Source organism: Amblyraja radiata, chromosome 4, assembly GCF_010909765.2.
Source record: "Amblyraja radiata isolate CabotCenter1 chromosome 4, sAmbRad1.1.pri, whole genome shotgun sequence".
Classification (NCBI taxonomy): Eukaryota; Metazoa; Chordata; class Chondrichthyes; order Rajiformes; family Rajidae; genus Amblyraja; species Amblyraja radiata.
Genome location: NC_045959.1, coordinates 58,604,367 through 58,622,398, shown reverse-complemented (window position 1 = coordinate 58,622,398; position 18,032 = coordinate 58,604,367). Strand labels below are relative to the sequence as shown.

At 50.1% G+C, this 18,032-nt stretch overlaps 1 protein-coding gene across 3 annotated transcripts in view; it reads right to left on the bottom strand.

Moving 5' to 3' along the window:
• Positions 1-18,032, bottom strand: part of LOC116972167 — a 49,260-nt gene that overhangs the window by 9,412 nt on the left and 21,816 nt on the right. For all 3 annotated transcript variants that reach the window (XR_004411729.1, XM_033019557.1, XM_033019558.1), the window contains exons 7-16: positions 17,432-17,581; positions 14,249-14,345; positions 13,557-13,759; positions 10,679-10,921; positions 9,474-9,572; positions 8,298-8,491; positions 5,911-6,085; positions 4,182-4,338; positions 3,190-3,343; positions 996-1,107 (exon numbers count right to left, since the gene is read on the bottom strand). Coding sequence is in view for 2 of the 3 variants with exons in the window: in XM_033019557.1 (XP_032875448.1) it covers positions 996-1,107; positions 3,190-3,343; positions 4,182-4,338; positions 5,911-6,085; positions 8,298-8,491; positions 9,474-9,572; positions 10,679-10,921; positions 13,557-13,759; positions 14,249-14,345; positions 17,432-17,581 (1,584 nt within the window). In the remaining variant the exon portion in view is untranslated. The remainder of the gene's footprint in view (positions 1-995; positions 1,108-3,189; positions 3,344-4,181; positions 4,339-5,910; positions 6,086-8,297; positions 8,492-9,473; positions 9,573-10,678; positions 10,922-13,556; positions 13,760-14,248; positions 14,346-17,431; positions 17,582-18,032) is intronic.

Sequence of the window (18,032 nt, the reverse complement as noted above, 5' to 3'; positions counted from 1 at the left end):
GTACACACACACACACTGATGCACACACACCCACACACAAGAGCGGAACTCGCTATTAAAACATGGAGGGGACGGGGGACACAATTTTTTGGCGGCCACGCGCGCATGCGCACACTCACACACACGTGCGCGAGGCTTCGGAGGCTCAATCCAGCGCTAAATGCAGCTCAACTCTGCCTGTCTCACCGGGTTAACTACAACCCTGTCTGGACCCACGGGACACCAGCGATGCTTCTCCGCGCTGGCCATATTTCCCGCAAGTCCAGGAAGAGTTGTAAGCTCACCTGGCGGGACAGGCAGAGTTAGCTGGGTTTAGCGCTGTTTCTCTGCGCTGGCCCGTCTGACTGCCGACCAAAGATCCTATAGCAGAGGATCTTTACTGCTGACCTCTCTGGCCACCCACGGGTGGGGGGGGGGGGGGGGGTACTCGGGAGGGGACAGGACAGCGCCGGAGAGTCGGCCAGGATCATCCTGGCTGTGCATGAGGCGCAGGTCTGTGCCCCGTCTCCCTCCTCCAATCACCGGGCTCTATCCTCAGTCTCCCACCCCCCCCCCCCACTTCTCCCTCCTCCAACCATCGCGCTGAATCATGTCCCGCCTGCTGACTGACGTCTCTCTCCTCCAATCGGCGCCCTCGATCATCAGTCCCACCCCCACTGTCTCACAGAAAGCGGAGATTTCACTGGATTTAAAAATCCGGGTCACAAAAACTTGGGGGGGATGTCCCCCATCTCTCAAAACATGGAGGGGACGTGTCCCCCCTAGCCCCCCCGGGGTTTCCGCCCCTGCCCACACACATATACACACTCTCTCTCTTCTGCACGCATCCACCCACCCAGGGACTCTAACTGCTCGAGTAGTGAAGCAGCTTCAGTCGGTCACCCAGTGAGAGGGCAGGTAGGGTCATGCTGTGGGCTGGAGGTGGCGCTTTTCCAATGAGGTGTGGGGGTCACGGGGAGGGGGTGGGGGTCACGGGGAAGGGGGCCGACAGCTACCTCGATCTGTGATGCGTGTGCGGCTGAGGTTGACCTTGAGCAACTGGGTGCAGAACAGCAGCCCCTGTGCCACCACACTGTCCCCCACGCGGGTCGACGCCAAGCCCAGCACCTGTGGTTAAAGACAAAAACACAGTCACACACACGGTCCCAGCCCCAGCAGAGACAAACCACCGGCCTAGAGACTCAGCTCCCTCTTCTGCCCCTGTACCCTCAATATCCTCACAGGCCACAACCCCTCCTCCACAATAACTCTCAACTCCAATGCTCCGCAATAATGCCTTCTCAGTCCCCTACTGAACTCCCAGTACACTCAGACTGTTCACTAAACTCGTCTCCAACTCCATGTACAGGCTTGCAGACGACCCCACTGTGGTGGGCCAGATCACTAACAATGACAAGACAAAGTACAGGACGGACGCAATGCTAGCATGTATTTCGCCAGAAGTAGAGTATAAAAACACGGATGTAATGTTGAGGCTTAATATGGGCATTGGTCAGACTGGATTTGGAGTATTGTGAGCAGTTCTGGGCCCCATATCGGAGGAAAGATGTGCTGGCTTTGGAGAGGGTCCAGAGGAGGTTTACGAGAATGATCCGAGGGTTAACATATGATGCTTTGACGGCATTGGGCCTGTACTCGCTGGAGTTTAGAAGGATGAGTGGGCACCTCATTGAAAGTTACTAAATAGTGAAAAGCCTGGATAGGATGTTTCCTCTAGTGGGAGTATCCAGGACCAGAAGCATTGTACTTCTGGTGGCGCTGGTGCCAGCAGCCTCCACCTACAGCCCGGTATCTTTTTGTTTTTTTGTTTATTTAGTTATGTAAAAGTGTGTTTTTTTGTGTTTTTATGTGGGGGAAGAGGGTACGGTGCAGGGGATACCGTCCTTCAGCCGCTTCCTGGTGAAGACGAGGCTATTATTCGAGTCGCGTCCTCGCCCCCCCCCCCCCCCCCCCCCCCCAGCGGCCTACCTACTGGATTGGCGCGGCCTTTCCTGCCAGGATCGACCAGAGCTCCAGCAGCAGCGGGACAGCGCTGATACATCGCGGGGCTGGCGATCGCCGTCTGGAGCCCGGAGTGCTGGACCTGCGGCACCGACATCATGGAGCTGCGGTTTGCGGGCTCCCAACGCGGGCGGCGCTGATGGACAGCGCGGGGTCCTGCGACTCTGCCCGGCTCGGACTGTGGACTCGGGAGCTGCGGACTCGGGAGCTGCGGGAGGCGGCTGATCAGGAGGTCCGGGCCGCTGAGGAGGAGGATGTTCACCGTCGGGGTTCGGCGTCGGCGTTCCACCAGCCCGGCGTGAGGGCCTGAACATCGGGCCGCCCGGGGCGGCGACTGCGGGTGCTAGGAAGGCCTCGACCACGAGTGAACATCTGGGAAGAACGGAGGGGAGGCTGGCTGGACTATGGTGCCTTCCTCACCTTGGTGCCACTGTGTTATGTTGTGTCGTGGACTTTCAGTGTTTGTGCTTGTTTTTTAAATTCTATTTTATTTTTAATATGTTTTATTATTTATTATTATTTATTTATTTTTATTTTTATGATACTGCCTGTAAGGGAAATTCATTTCGTTGTCTCTAACTGAGACAATGACAATAAATTTGAATACAATACAAAGCATTAGCCACAGAATAAATGGGCAAACAGGAGATGAAGGGGAACTGCTTTCGTCAGAGGGTGGTGAATCTGTGGAATTCATTGCCACAGACGGCTGTGGAAGCCGTAATGGGCATTAAGTCGGAGACTGACAGATTCTTGATTGGTAAGGGTGTTAGGGGTTAGGGGAGAAGGCAGGAAAATAGGGTTGAGAGGGATACTGCAAAAGTGTCCTGACCCAGGTTTTATAAGAGTTATAGAGTCATACAACGCAGAAACAACAGAGTCATACAGTCCAAGTTGCCCACAACAACCAACATGTCCCATCTACACTAGACCCACCTGCCTATCCATGTACTGTTTCCTAAACGTTTTGATAGTACCTGCCTCAACTACCTCCCCCGGCAGCTCGTTCAATACACCCACCACAAAAGGTTACCCCTCAGTTTTCTTTTAATTCCAGCTGTGACCTCTGGTCCTAGACTCTCCCACTGGTGGATACATCCTCTCCACATCCACTCCATCCAGGCCTCTCATTATTGGGAAGTTTCACACAGGTCCCCGCAACGTGCCAGTAGGGGGTGGGGTACAGACCTGTAAATGGGGCAGGGTCCGGATGCACTGGGCCACTGCCTTGCTGCCAACATTGGTGCGATCCAGGCACAGCTCTTCCAGGTACTTGAGAGGCTGCAGGTGAACCAGGCCAGCGTCTGTCACCAGCGTGTTGCTCAGCGACAGCTTGGTCAGCCTGCACATGGAGAGAGGACCCACAGTCACACTCCCACAGGGAGAGAGAGAGAACCTGCAGACACACTCCCACAGACACACTCCCACAGGGAGAGAGAAAACCTGCAGACACACTCCCACAGACACACTCCCACAGGGAGAGAGAAAACCTGCAGACACACTCCCACAGACACACTCCTGCAGACACACTCCCACAGGGAGAGAGAGAGAGAACCTGCAGACACACTCCCACAGACACACTCCCGCAGACACACTCCTGCAGACACACTCCCGCACACACTCCCGCACACACACTCCCGCACACACACTCCCGCAGACACACTCCCGCAGACACACTCCCACAGACACACTCCTGCAGACACACTCCCACAGGGAGAGAGAGAGAGAACCTGCAGACACACTCCCACAGGACATGGGACATGGGACATGGAACACAGACAAGGACAGCCCGAGACCAAGTCATTGGGTATTTTAAAGCGGAGATTGACAGGTTCTTGATTAAACTTTAGACTAGAGATACAGTGCGGAAACAGAACCTTCAGCCCCCCCGAGTCTGTGCCAACGTGCTGGTTTGTAGGGTAATTGGCCTTCTGTACATTGCGTCCAATGTGTAAGGAGTGGATGAGAAAGTGAGATAACACAGAACAGGTGATCAATGATCGGCATGGCCTTGATGGGCTGAAGGGCCAGTTTCCATGCTGTACCACTAAACTAAATCTCTAAACTGCATGCAATACTCCAAATGCGGCCTGGCCAAAGTCCTATGTAGCTGTATATGAAGCTGTGTTGGTCGATGACGAGCCCGTGAGAGGGAGGCCGGGAGCTCAGCACAGACTCACCTCAGAAGCCGAGCAAGGTGGCTGACCCCCTCGTCCGTCACCTGTGTGTAGTCCGTCAGGTCCAGCTCCGTCAGTCGCTCCAAGAGAGACAGGAAACAGAGACCAGAGTCACTGACTGAATGCCTGTCCGGGAGCTTCAGGTGAGTCAGCTTTAGACCTGGGCATGAGGAGGTAACAAAATGGTGCTGGTGTTGGATTATTACTGTCACATGTATTGAGATACAGAAAACAATGTTTGTTTATGTGCTTACCTGTCAGTTTATACTGTGTGTGGAAAGGAATTGCAAATGCTGGCCTACACCCAAGATAGACACAAAGTGCTCGAGTAACTCAGCAAGACAGGCAGCATCGCTGGAGAAAAAGAATGGGTGACGTTTCGGGTCCCTTCTTCAGACTGGGTGACATTTTGGGTCGGGACCCTTCTTTAGACTCAAGAGATCTGAAGAAGGGTCCCCTCCCGGAACTTCACCCATCCTTTTTCCCCCCCAGAGATGCTGCCTGACCCACTGAGTTACTCCAGCACTTTGTGTCAATCTTCAAATTATATTATGCATACGTACTATACACAAGTACAACAGGTTGTGCAAAGAGAAATATACCACAGTGCAGAATATAGTGTTACAGTGTTAGACGTACAGAGTAAGTGCAGATAAAAAAAGTGCAAGGGTTGTGAAAAAGATAGGTGGGAAGACTAATCCAGCCATACCAATGTACAACAAAAAAAGGCAAAGTGCTGGAATAACAGTGACTCAGGCAGCATATCTGGAGAACATGGATAGGAGACATTTCAGGTTGGGACCCTTCTTCAGGCTGATTGCGGTTCGGTAGTGGGGGGCAGAGGGGAGACAAAGCCTGGCGAGTGATAGGCAGATACAGGTGAGGGTTTTTGTGATAAGCAGATGGTTGGACAAAGGCCAGAGATGAAAGGACCAAAGCTGTGAGATAAAGATAGAGGTGCGAATTGTGAAGCTAAATTAAATAATATGGGTGGGAGAAGAGAAACAGGTGAGTCCAGGTGGGGCACAGGAATGAGGGGGAGGGGAGGGCTGGAGGAAGGGAGAGTTTGTTATAGGTCAGTTACCTAAAATTGTAGAATTCGACGTTCATAATTTGGGTTTTAATCTGCCCAAGCGGATTACGAGGTGCTCGTCCTCCAGTTTGCGTGTGGCCTCACTCCAGCAATGGAGGAGGCCCTGGACAGAAAGGTCAGTAAGGAAATGGGAAGGGGAGCTTAAATGGTTAGCAACCAGAAGATCCAGGAGGCCTTGGCGGAAAGAGCGTAAGTGTTCGGCAAAATGGTTTGCAATGTACACTTGGCTCGCCGATGTACAGGAGGCCACATCTGGTGCACCAGATGCAGTAGATGATGTGGGTGGCACAGTGGTGCAGCGGTAGGGTTGCTGCCTCACAGTGCCAGATACCTGGGTACAATCCTGACTACGGGTGCGAGTGATTGCAGGTCAGTGCGGATGGTGGGCCGAAGGGCCCGTTTCCACGCTGTATATCTCTCCAAAGCTCTGAAGGTTTGAGGAGGTACAAGTCTTACATCTGTCTCACCTGGAAGGATTGCTGGGGTCCCCCTGGGTGGAGGTGAGGGAGGAGGTACAGGGACAGGTGTTGCATCTCCAGGTGGTTGCGGGTGTCAGTACCCGGGGAGGAGTGGGGATGGGAAGACTGGGCGAGTGAGGGGGGGGACGGCGGTACATCAGCCTGACCGTTGTTGACCCACCTGAGATAATCTGCAGTGTGACATCTCCGCTGGGGGTGTGCAGGCCACACAGACTGAGAGAGGAGAGAGTGGAGTGAGAGCCCAGTGTGCGCAGGGAGCTCTCAGTGACGCACGTGTTGTCCAGATGCAGGGTCTGAAGAGACAGCAGATCCTTCAGGGCTGAAACATCGTACACCTGGAGAGAGCAAGCACAGCGACTGGGTACGCAGGCCAACGACACAAGATTCCCACACACCGACTCAAACCAACAGCATGTAACACAGCGCGAGTGTGGGACCCATCCCCCCAGCGATGGTCAGTGTCTCTCTCACTTATCCCCCAGTGAGGGGCCGTGCGTATGATCATTATCTCAGAGGCGGTTCAGACTCGTATACCCGTGGTCTTGGTCTCACCATGTGTTGCTGAGACACGTGTAGATCCTGTCATACATATCAAGATGCTTGTCCCCCCTCTCCCGTTCCCCACCTGGGTGCACACCTATCCCTTTCCACTTCCTCCAGTATTCCTTCCTCTGGCTTCACATTTCACGCCTCTTCTATCATCTCACTCTTTGCCTCTTCATCTCTAACCTTTGTCCACCCACTTGCCAATCAAACCTCCTCACCTGCATCACCCACCAGGCTTTGATCTGTCCAATTTCTTTGCCAGCTTTCTCCCTCCCTGCTACACAGAGGGTGCCACAGTGGTGCAGCAGTAGAGTTACTGCCTTACTGCGCCAGAGGCCTGGGTTTGACCCTGACGACGGATGCTGCCTGTATGGAGTTTGATACATTCTCCCTGTGACCGCGTGAGATTTCTCCGGGTGCTCCGGTTTCTTCCCGCACTCCAAGAACATACAGGCATGTAGGTTAAGTGGCTTTGGTAAAAATTGTAAATTGTCCCAAGTGTGTAGGATACTGCTAGTGTACGGGGTGATCGCTGGTCGGCGCGGACTCGGTGGGCCGAAGGGCATGTTTCCGCACTGTATCTCTGAACAAAACAGTCTGAAGAAGGGTCCCAACCTGAAACGTCACCTATCCATGTTCCCCAGGGATTAGGAAGGAGCTGCACACGCTGGTTTACACCAAGGATTGACACAAATGCTGGAGTAACTCGGCAGGACAGGCAGCATCTCTGGAGAAGGAATGAGTGACGTTTCAAACTGAAGAAGGGTCTCGACCTGAAACGTCACCCTTCTCCTAGGTATGTTGCAAAGCCTACCTGAAGCGTCGCTGAAAATCTGTCGCTGCGGGTGTGCGCGATTTTGGCGCCGTTTAGAGGGGGGCGGGTTTAAAACGCGATTTTCTCTAGGCTGTTCAAATCGAAGATGTTCAGCCTAGTTAATTATTAACGATAAATCGCTGGAAGACCCCGTCGCAAAAGCTATTATTAGTTTTAAAGGCCTTGGATAATAGTTATAGTAGTTTAAAAATCAATCTATAAACCTGCGACCACCGACAGCCGTCAGGGTCCCATAGAGCAAACCACAGAAGGTATGTAGCTTATTTTTACATTAAAAAGGGCTTCTAAAGATCCCTTTATACAAAGTTTAATATTGCGAGTAGCTAATTTTGGGCCCAATATATCCCGCAGTATTTTTCTGGGCATTTGAGAGCACAAATCTACCGCAATGTGAACGTTCTAAACCAGCGCGTTCACAGGATCCCACTAGAAAGCTGATTTAAAATGGACTTTAATTTACAGCAATTGAACACTAAATTCCTTCCATTTGGCCTATAAATTAATGTAAATGAGATTTAAAAATCATGTTTTATTGTGAATTATTTATGAATATTATTTGCACACTTAGGCTATTTAAAAATGTTAATCATTTATTAAGAAATGGATAGATGTTTAGATCTAGTAATTGAAGTTTGAAATTAGCTACACTTGGGTAACTAACTAATTATATGCTTTAATTTCAGGTCATCCAAGTAAGATTATTTTATATTTGTTTCAGAATGGTTCAATCTATGATAACTGAAAATTTCATTCAGTTCTCTTAATTTTTAAGAAAGTTATGGGCTTTTGACTGTCCACGATCACAGCTTTTTTGTTACGTCCATAGAAAATCAATAGGGAACAAGATGCTAATTTCCGAGTATGAAAATGGCCATAACTTTTTAAATACATGAGATATGAAAGTGAATTAGGTGTCAAATTAAACTTCTTTTTATGCTTTATCTGGTGGGATAAATTACAGACTTGATTTTTTAAATCTCAAAATTTTGTAACATTGCTACTTCTCCAGGGATGCTGTCTGACCCACTGAATTACTCCAGCACTGTGTCCTTTATAGTAAACCAGCACCTGCAGTTCCTTGTGCCCACATTACTCCACTGGTACAGGGGCGAGTGTTGCAGGGAGGAAGTGGCCATCTTAGGCATGATCAGAGGCTGCTCACTGACCTTGGTATGTTTGATGCTGAGGAGACGAAGCTGTGGGACGGCAGATGGCAAGGCGGACAACACCCGATCACTGATGGCTGTCTGATTTAGACTGAGGTGAACGAGCGTTGCTGGGGCAACAGCCAGGTATTCCATCATTCCCGAGTCGCTTACTTTGGTCTGGTCCAGGATTAGATGAGAAAGGCAATTGAGACCTTTAAGAAGAAAGCAGAGTCCTCACAGAGCTGTGTGGGGGATGGACAATCAAACTGGGGAAGTGACAAGGATTCAAAACGTCACATCTACCTGCTTTCCCGCCGTTATCACTGCACTACACCTCATGATGAGCGTTTGCCGGCACTCAACTGGGCCTGTACTCGCTTGAGTTTAGAAGGAAGAGGGAAGGGGTGTCTCATTCAAACTTACCGAATAGAGAAATGCCTAGAAAGAGTGGATGCAGAGAGGAAGTTTCCAGTAGTGGGAGAGTCTAGGACCAGAGGGCTCAGCCTCAATAAAAGGACATACATTTAGAAAGATGAGGAGGAATTTCGTTAGTCAGAGGGTGGTGAATCTGTGGAAATCATTGCCACTCAGCTCTGCAGGCTGTCAATGGATACTTTTAAGCCGGGATTGACAGATTGTTGATTAGTAAGGGTGTCAGGAATTACAGGGAGAAGGCAGGAGAATGGGGTAGAGAGGGAAATACAGATCAGCCATGAATGAATGGCGGAGTACACTTGATGGGCCGAATGGCCTAATTCTGCTCCTAGAACATAAACTTATGAGCAACTAAGAACTTTTACGGACAATACTTACGACTATAGCAATATTTAAAAGGCATTTGGGAGGGTACATGGATAGGACAGGTTTAGGATATGAGCCAAATGTAGGCAGGTGGGACTAGTGGGTAAGTGGGTCGAAGGGCTCGGTTTCTGTGCTGTATGACTATAACTGTCTTTGGTTGCACCAAAGACTCACATTAGTATCATGGTTATTATTTTATTGACATTTTAAATTATTATTCTATATTACCTATGTGTATTGCATTTTGGGGCAGCACAATGGCGCATCTGCCTTACAGCACCATTGCCCCCGGTTTGATCCTGACTGTGGGTATTGCCTGTACAGAGTTCGTACATTCTCCCCATGACTGCGTGGGTTTTCCCCGGGCACTCCAGATAAAGATTGGACACATACCTTTAATGCTGCACAGACAGTTGTTGGTAAGTTTCGCACAGGCCGCAAGGTTCAGGTGCTGCAATCTGTGCAAGGAAGACAGCACCTCCAAACCGGAATCTACGGCAAGAAAGATAAGGGCATGTGAGTTACAGAGCATGCAAGAAATGGTGGGGGAAGGTGCGCAAGAGATACAGAAGCATAGGGTTGTGCTCTTTAATTCATATGAATGTGAAGTGTTTCATCGTGGTGCGACAATCTCCAGCAATCCAGAGGAAATGTCGATTATCTTCAGCATCTCAGTGATTCTGTTGAAAAGGTCACAAAGTGTCTGTAGCCCAGAAAGTAAGAGTACAAAGTTAGAGTGAAGAAGTGCTGGAGGCACGGTGGCGTAGCAGTAGAGTTGCTGCCTTATAGCGCCAGAGACCCGAGTACAATCCTGATTACGGGTACCCACGCGGTCCCAGTTCTCCCTGGGACCGCGTGGGTTTCTCCGGGTGCCCCAGTTTCCTCCCACATCCCAACAACGTACAGGTTTGTAGGTTAGTTGGCTTCTGTACATTGTAAATTATCCCTAGCGTCTAGGATAATGCGGGTGATATGGGGTTGATCGCTGTTGTGCGTGGACTCGGTGGGCCGAAGTGCCCGTTTCCTTGCTGTATCTCTAAATCTAAAGAGAAAAGGACCCAGCAGCCGATGAGAATGAAGACCCAGTGGGGGTCGCCCGGGGCCATGTGTGGCAGCAGGCCTGGAAAGAAGGGCTCGGCGGGCTGCTGCCTTCTGGGGGGGAAGCCCGGAAGCCACTGGTGGCAACGGAAGTGAGGAGTGGGCAGGTAGGTAGGAGAGGGAACGGGGTATTGCCTACAGCGCCTTTAAGGAGGCACCTGCGGGACACAGAGGTGGTTGAGCAAGGAGAGGAACTCTCAGGCTTGCAGCAGCCTTGGGCTTACCTGGGTCAGGGTCGCTCCAGTACTTCCAGCAAGTACAGTGGCCTCTATAATGTTTGGGACAAAGACCCATCATTTATTTATTTGCCTCTGTACTCCATAATTTGAGTTTAGTACAGTGTACAATGTCCCAAACATTCTGGAGGGCACTGTAAATGGCAACAGAATATGGCGACTGTGCATTTGTGGATTGTGCAAAAGAATTTCACTTTGCTGAGCATACGTGACAATAAAGAACCATTAAGGTGCATGGGCAAGCGGCGAGGTAGTGAGCCGTACCTGTGACCAGGGAACAGGAGGAGAGGCTAAGGTGCCTGAGTGAGTGGAAGGCTCGGAGCTGCCGCAGGAGGTCGTTGGTGGCGTAGGGGTAGCAGTCCAGCACCAGCCTCTGGATCTGGCAGCCGAAGAAGATCTCGAAGGACTTGGGGCGCAGGAGACGCTGGTTGATGACGTAGAGGAGGAGGTGTTCGGCCAGCTCGGGCGTCAGGCAGGCCAGGCTGCGGCTGTACTGCATGCTGGGCGCTGGAAACAAAACAACCACCGTGAGACAGGCTGGGCCCCAGTAATGGGCACCACACATCACTTGTAAACACCTGCATTTTGTGTCACTTCTCTACTGATATATGGATAGGAAGGGTTTAGAGAGATATGGGCCAAATTAGATTGCCATCTTGGTCAGCATGGACATGGTGGGCCAAGGGAACAAAATGTAGGGACAAGGAACTGCAGATGCTGGTTTATACCGAAGATAGACAAAGTGCTGGAGTAACTCAGCGGGTCAGGCAGCAGCTCTGGAGAAGATGGATCGGTGACCTGAAATGTCATCCATCACCTTTCTCCAGCTGCCTGACCCGGTGAGTTACACCAACACTCAGTGTCTTCTCTTGACTCTTTGACTCAGAGACTGGTTTGTCCAGTATGTTTGGTCACACACTAAAGGGCCTGTCCCACTAGGTAGGTATGTTGCAAAGCGTACCTGAAGCGTCGCTGAAAATCTGTCCCAGCCCGTGTGCGCGATTTTGGCGCCGTTTAGAGGGGGGCGGGTTTAAAACGCGATTTTCTCTAGGCTGTTCAAATCGAGGATGTTCAGCCTAGTTAATTATTAACGAAAATTCGCTGGCAGATTCCGTCGCTTGAGCTATTAATAGTTTAAAGAGCTTTATTAAATTGTTATAGCAGTTTAAAAATTAACCTCTAAACCCCCGACGGCCGGCAACCGGCCGGATCTCATACAGGGGACAACAGAAGGTAGGCTGTTTATTTTTACATGAAAAAGGGCTTCTTAAGATCCCTTTATACAAAGTTTAATGTTGCGAGTAGCTAATTTTGGGCCCATTATATCCCGCAGTATTTTTCTGGGCATTTGAGGGCACAAATCTACCGCAATGTGAACGTTCTAAACCAGCGCGTTCACAGGATCCCCCTAGAAAGCTGATTTAAATGGACTTTAATTTACAGCAATTGAACACTAAATTCCTTCCATTTGGCCTATAAGTTAATGTAAATGAGATTTAAAAATCATGTTTTATTGTGAATTATTTGTGAATATTATTTGGACACTTAGGCTATTTAAAAATGTTAATCATTTATTAAGAAATGGATAGATGTTTAGATCTAGTAATTGAAGTTTGAAATTAGCTACAATTGGGTAACTAACTAATTATATGCTTTAATTTCAGGTCATCTAAGTAAGATTATTTTATATTTGTTTCAGAATGGTTCAATCTATGATAACTGAAAATTTCATTCAGTTCTCTTAATTTTTAAGAAGGTTATGGGCTTTTGACTGTCCACGATCACAGCTTTTTTGTTATGTCCATAGAAAATCAATAGGGAACAAGATGCTAATTTCCGAGTATGAAAATGGCCATAACTTTTTAAATACTTGAGATATGAAAGTGAATTAGGTGTCAAATTAAACTTCTTTTTATGCTTTATCTGATGGGATAAATTGCAGACTTGATTTTTAAAATCTCAAAATGTTGTAATTGCTACACCAGGCGATTTTTTTCGGCGACTGCCGGCATTATTGACTGACGTATCAGGTCAGGGAAAAAATCGCGGTGTGTTGACGTATTGACGCGCGGTGTTTCCTCAGGTGCCGCAACATTTTTTTGTCGCTGCTGGATTTTGAAATGTTCAAATTCTTTCGGTGACCCTGATATGATGCCCAAAAACATTGCCAAGAGAAATCCTGAGTGAAATCGCGCAAAGCAAAAGGGCCCAGATGAAGCTTCCGGCTGTGTCCTCAGGGCCTGTGCAGACCAGCTGGCAAGAGTATCGTACTCATCTTTATCCTTTCCCTACACCATACTGAGGTTCCCATCTGGTTTGAGAATCAAGAACCAGAGGGAATAATTCTAAGGTGAGGGGGGGAAAGATTTAATAGGAACCTGAGTGGCAACTTTTTCCACTGAGCGGGTGGGTGGTGGGTATATGGAATGAGCTGCCTGGGGATCAAAACGTATCAAAACATTGTATTTCCTTGTGCGTTTTCCTTGTGACCGTGTGGGTTTCCTCCGTTTGCTTTGGTTTTATTCCACATTCTAAATTTGTGCGGGTTTGTATAATTGGCCTCTGCAAATTGTGGACTCGGTGAGCCAAAGGGTCTATTTCCACGCTGTATCTCTAAACTAAATAAAACATTTAAATGACATTTGGTCAGGTACGTGGGCAGGATAGGTTTAGAGGGCTATGGGTCAAAAGTGGGCAGGTGGGACGTGTGGATCGGGCAGCTTGTTCGGTGTGGACGTTGGGCCAAAAGGCCAGTTTCTGTGCTGTATGACTGTGACCACACACACTCGTGCTTTATGACTGTGACTACTCGCCACACGGGTTTACACACACACACACACACACACACACACGTGTTGTATGACTGATGACACACCACACGGGGATCATAACTGTATGACTGTTACTACACACCACACCGGGTCCACACGCCGCACACACACTGTATGACTGTCACTACACACCACAGCGGGCTACAAACACACACACGTGTTGTATGACTGTCACTACACACCACGCCGGGTCCACACACACACACACACTGTATGACTGTTACTACACACCACACCGGGTCCACACACACACACACACACTGTATGACTGTCACTACACACCACAGCGGGCTACAAACACACACACACACCTGCCATCAGAGCGACTGCACTACCGGTTGCCAGGTTGAACAGCGAGGGTACTGGCGTGGCTCGACACAGCTTCTTCTGCGCGGACAGCGGCGCGAGGCGGGGCGGACTCTCGGCTGCCCTGTTCAACCGATCCAGGGCTGCCTGAGCCAGGACGCTGGGCAGATCCTGCTGCTTCCGAGTCTCCTCCGCTGCCAGTTCCTCCCTGCAGCACAGAGCAAGGGGAGTCAGATCCTAACACCAGCTCAGGGAGAGGGGCGACAGGCAGGGAGAAAAATGCAAGCCAACCTTCTGTCAGGGACGTGTGCATAGGGCAGTGTCAAACGTGCTCGTAACATGTCCTGTGTAAATGACCCAGGGCAGAGACTGCACATGTAGAGCAGAGGGTAAGCTCTCTCCCATATGGCCCAGTCACACCCTGCTGGGGCATGGACAGCACGGGTTAGACACAGAGTGAAGCTCCCACTGTCCTGTCACACTCTCCCAGGGCAGGTTACACAGGTTACACATGGCATGCAGCGTTCCGCACAGTGAAGCTCCCTCTGCACTGTCCTGTCACATTCTCCCAGGGCACAGATTAGACAAAGTGAAGCTCCTTCCGCACTGTCCTGTTACTCTCCAAAGGGATAGTTTAGATACAGAGTGAAACTCCTTATTAAGTTTAGGATCTCGATGCGAGGTTGCATGAACTCACCTCAGGCGGTTTCCCTGATCAGGCCACTGATACCGAGGCTCAAAGCCACTTCTGATCCTGTTTCCGTTTTGGCGGAAGATTATTTCTGGGTCAAAGGCTGGAAAACAAGAGAAGTTGAGTTTAGTTCTGATATTGTCATACGTATACCTCAGTGCTGTGCGGTTTGCCCTGATGTTCTGACTAACAAGATCTTGCGAGATGGTGTCCACACACCCAAGTAATGGAGCTGCTGCTAGAGGTGGCAGAGGCAGGTACAACTAATATTTGTCAGACATTTGGACATAGATGGACAGGGAAAGTTGAGATATGGATACAAAATTCTTCCACTACCCTGCCCCAGTCACCCTGTTCCTTTCCCCTCCGTACACTCATCTCCCATCCCCGAGTCCCTCGTTTCCCTTTTATTCCCCACTTTCCCCTTTTATCACCCATTTTCCCCTTCCATCCATATCCCTCCCTCTGGCTTTACATTTCACTACTTCTACAACTGCTTTGGTCTCCTTTTCACCTCCAGCCTTTGTCACATACTGCCCAGCAACCCCCACCTGCATCCGCCTATCATTTGCCAGCTTTGTCTCACCCGCACCTCTTTTCCAACTGCCCAACATCCCCCCCCACCCCCCACTCCATTAGCCCGAATAAGGATCCCGACCCAAAATGTCATCTGTCCATTCCCGTCACAGTTGCTGCCCGCCCTGCTGAGTGACTTCGACACTTCGTGTTTTGCTCAAGATGAAAAGACAGAAGGTGCGAGACAAAATGATTGAAGAGTTGTAAATTGTGAAGCCAGAGGAAAGAATGAAGTTGGCTTCACAATTCGCAACTTCTCAATCCTTTCGTCTCATACCTTCTGTCTTTTCATCTCTGGCCTCTGTCCAATTATCTACTCAACAAAAAGTCCTCCCAGCTGCAACAACTTTGTTACTCTTTCAATCTGAAGGACCTGAAACATCACTCATGCGTTTCCTCCAGAGATGCTGTCACTACCCACAAAGAGATAAAGACCTTCCCTAACCAGAAGCCGTGGATGAGCAGGGAGGTCAGACTCCTGCTGAAGGCTCGCGATGCCGCTTTCAGATCTGGCAACGCTGAGGGATACAGCTCATCCAGGGCCAATCTGAAAATGGGAATTAGGAATGCTAAACTCAATCACAAACGGCGGATTGAGGAGCATTTCCAAAACAACTCCTACCTCAGGCGCATGTGGCAAGGAATCAAATCCATTGCCGATTACCAGAAAGTTAACACCCCCCCCCCCAGACAACGCCACCCTTCCGGACGAGCTAAACCATTTCTATGCTCGCTTTGACCGGGACAACAAAATTCCAGCCACCAAAGTTGCTCCACCCCCGAATGAACAACCCCTCAGTCTCTCCACCTCTGCTGTGCAAGATGCACTGAGCAAGGTGAATGAGCACAAAGCTGCCGGCCCCTATGGCATCCCCGGGCGGGTGCTCAGGGCATGTGCTGGACAACTATCCCTGGTCTTCACTGACATTTTCAATCTGTCACTGGCCCAGGGTGTTGTCCCCACTTGCCTCAAGACATCAACCATTGTGCCAGTGCCCAAACAATCAGCTACAGGGAGTCTCAACGATTTCCGCCCAGTGGCACTCACCCCTGTCATTGCAAAGTGCTTTGAGCGGCTGATCTTGGCTCACCTCAAAGCCAGCCTCCCCCCCACACTGGACACCCATCAGTTTGCCTACCAGACCAACAGGTCTACAGAGGATGCCATATCGGCGGCCCTACACTCTGCCCAGACCCACCTGGACAGCAATAACACCTACATCAGGAGGCTGTTCATTGATTTCAGCTCTGCCTTTAACACTGTCATCCCCGCCAGCTTGATCACCAAACTCAGCGGACTTGGCATCTCCACCTCCCTCTGCAACTGGACACTGGATTTCCTCACCAACAGACCGAAGTCTGTTAGGGTCAACAACCTCACCTCCTCCACTATAACACTGAACACCAGCGTGCCACAGGGCTGTGTGCTCAGCCCTCTCCTCTACTCCCTCTTCACCCATGACTGCATCCCTAAGAATGGATCCAACGCCATCATTAAATTTGCCGACGACACCACGGTGGTAGGACTGATCAGTGACAACGACGAGTCAGCCTACAGGGATGAGGTCCAGCACCTGACAACCTGGTGTGCCAACAATAACCTCGTCCTCAACTCCAAGAAGATGAAGGAAATTATTGTCGACTTCAGGAAGATCAGAGGGGGCAGACATACCCCCATCCATATAAACGGGACTGAGGTGGAGCGCGTCTCCAACTACAAATTCCTCGGGGTACACATCTAGGAGGATCTGTCCTGGTCCCTCAACACCTCCAAGCTGATCAAAAAGGCACAGCAGAGCCTTTACTTCATGAGGAGGCTCAAGAAAGCTCACCTGTCCCCCCAGATCCTGACCAACCTTTACCGCTGTACCATCGAAAGCATCCTGACCACCTGCTTCACGGTATGTTACAGCAGTTGCACCGTAGCGGACAGGAAGGCACTACAACGGGTGGTGAAAACCGCGCAGTACATCATCGGTGCCCCGCTCCCTGCCATGGATGCCCTCCACCGAAAACGGTGTCTGAGACGGGCCGGGAAGATCATTAAAGACCCATCCCACCCCAACCATGGACTGTTTGCCCTCCTCCCATCAGGGAGGCGGTACAGGAGCCTCAGGTCTCGTACTAGTAGGATGAGGAACAGCTTCTACAATAATACCATCACATTGCTGAACTCGGAGTCCCGCCGATAGATTTCTCCAGTCTCTCCGTCCACATTGTTTGATTATTCAGTATTTTTATTTCTATATTGCACTATTACTACGGACTGACGCTAAACTGCATTTCGTTGTACCCATACTTGTATTTGTGCAATGACATTAAAGTTGAATTGAATTGAATTGATCTGCAGTTCCTTCCCGCACAACTTAATTACCTGCCAGGCTCTCCATGTCACTCCTCTTTTCTAGCTTTCTTTCTCCCCTCTACAATCAGTTGGAAGAAGGGCCCCAACCTAGGAAAGGTCACCTAACCGTGTTCTCCACAGATGCTGCCTGACCCGCTGAGTTACTCCAGCACTGTGTGTTTCTTAGTAACCCAGTTTCTGCTGCTGGTTACAGGATGTTCTGGGCAGCAGGGAAAGGCCAACCGTTGGCTTTGTCTGGGCTGACTAACCGGGCGGGATGAGCAGGTGCTGTGGGAGGAGTTCCTCTGCGTCCTCTTCCTCAATGTCCCCGCCGGGTTCTTCCGCCTCCTCCTCCTCCTCCTCCTCCTCCTCCTCGGGACGGCCGCTGCTCCCCGTTGCCGCCAGCCTCTGCCCTCGGCCTGCATAAACACACAAATGGATGATAAGAACAGCGGTGACACGGTGGCACAGTGATGGAGTTGCTGCCTTGCAGCGCCAAAGACCCAGCTTCGATCCTAACTATGGGTGCTGTCTGTACAGTGTTTGCATGTTCTCCCTGTGACCGCATGTGTTTTCTCCGGCTAGTCCGGTTTCCTCCCACATTCCGAAAACGCGCAGGTTTGTAGGTTAATTGGCTTTGGTAAAAATTGTAAATTGTCCCTAGTGTGTAGAATAGTGTTAGTGTACGAGGTGATCGCTGGTCCACACGGACTCAATGGGCATAGGGCCATTTCCGCACTGTATCTTTAAAGTCTAACACTCCATGCTTCAACCCAGATGCTGAGGCCTGACCCAAGTCTTGCTTGGGATCCCTAACTCGCACCACAGGATTAAAATGTCCCCTACATCCCCTCCTCAGCTCTTCCACCA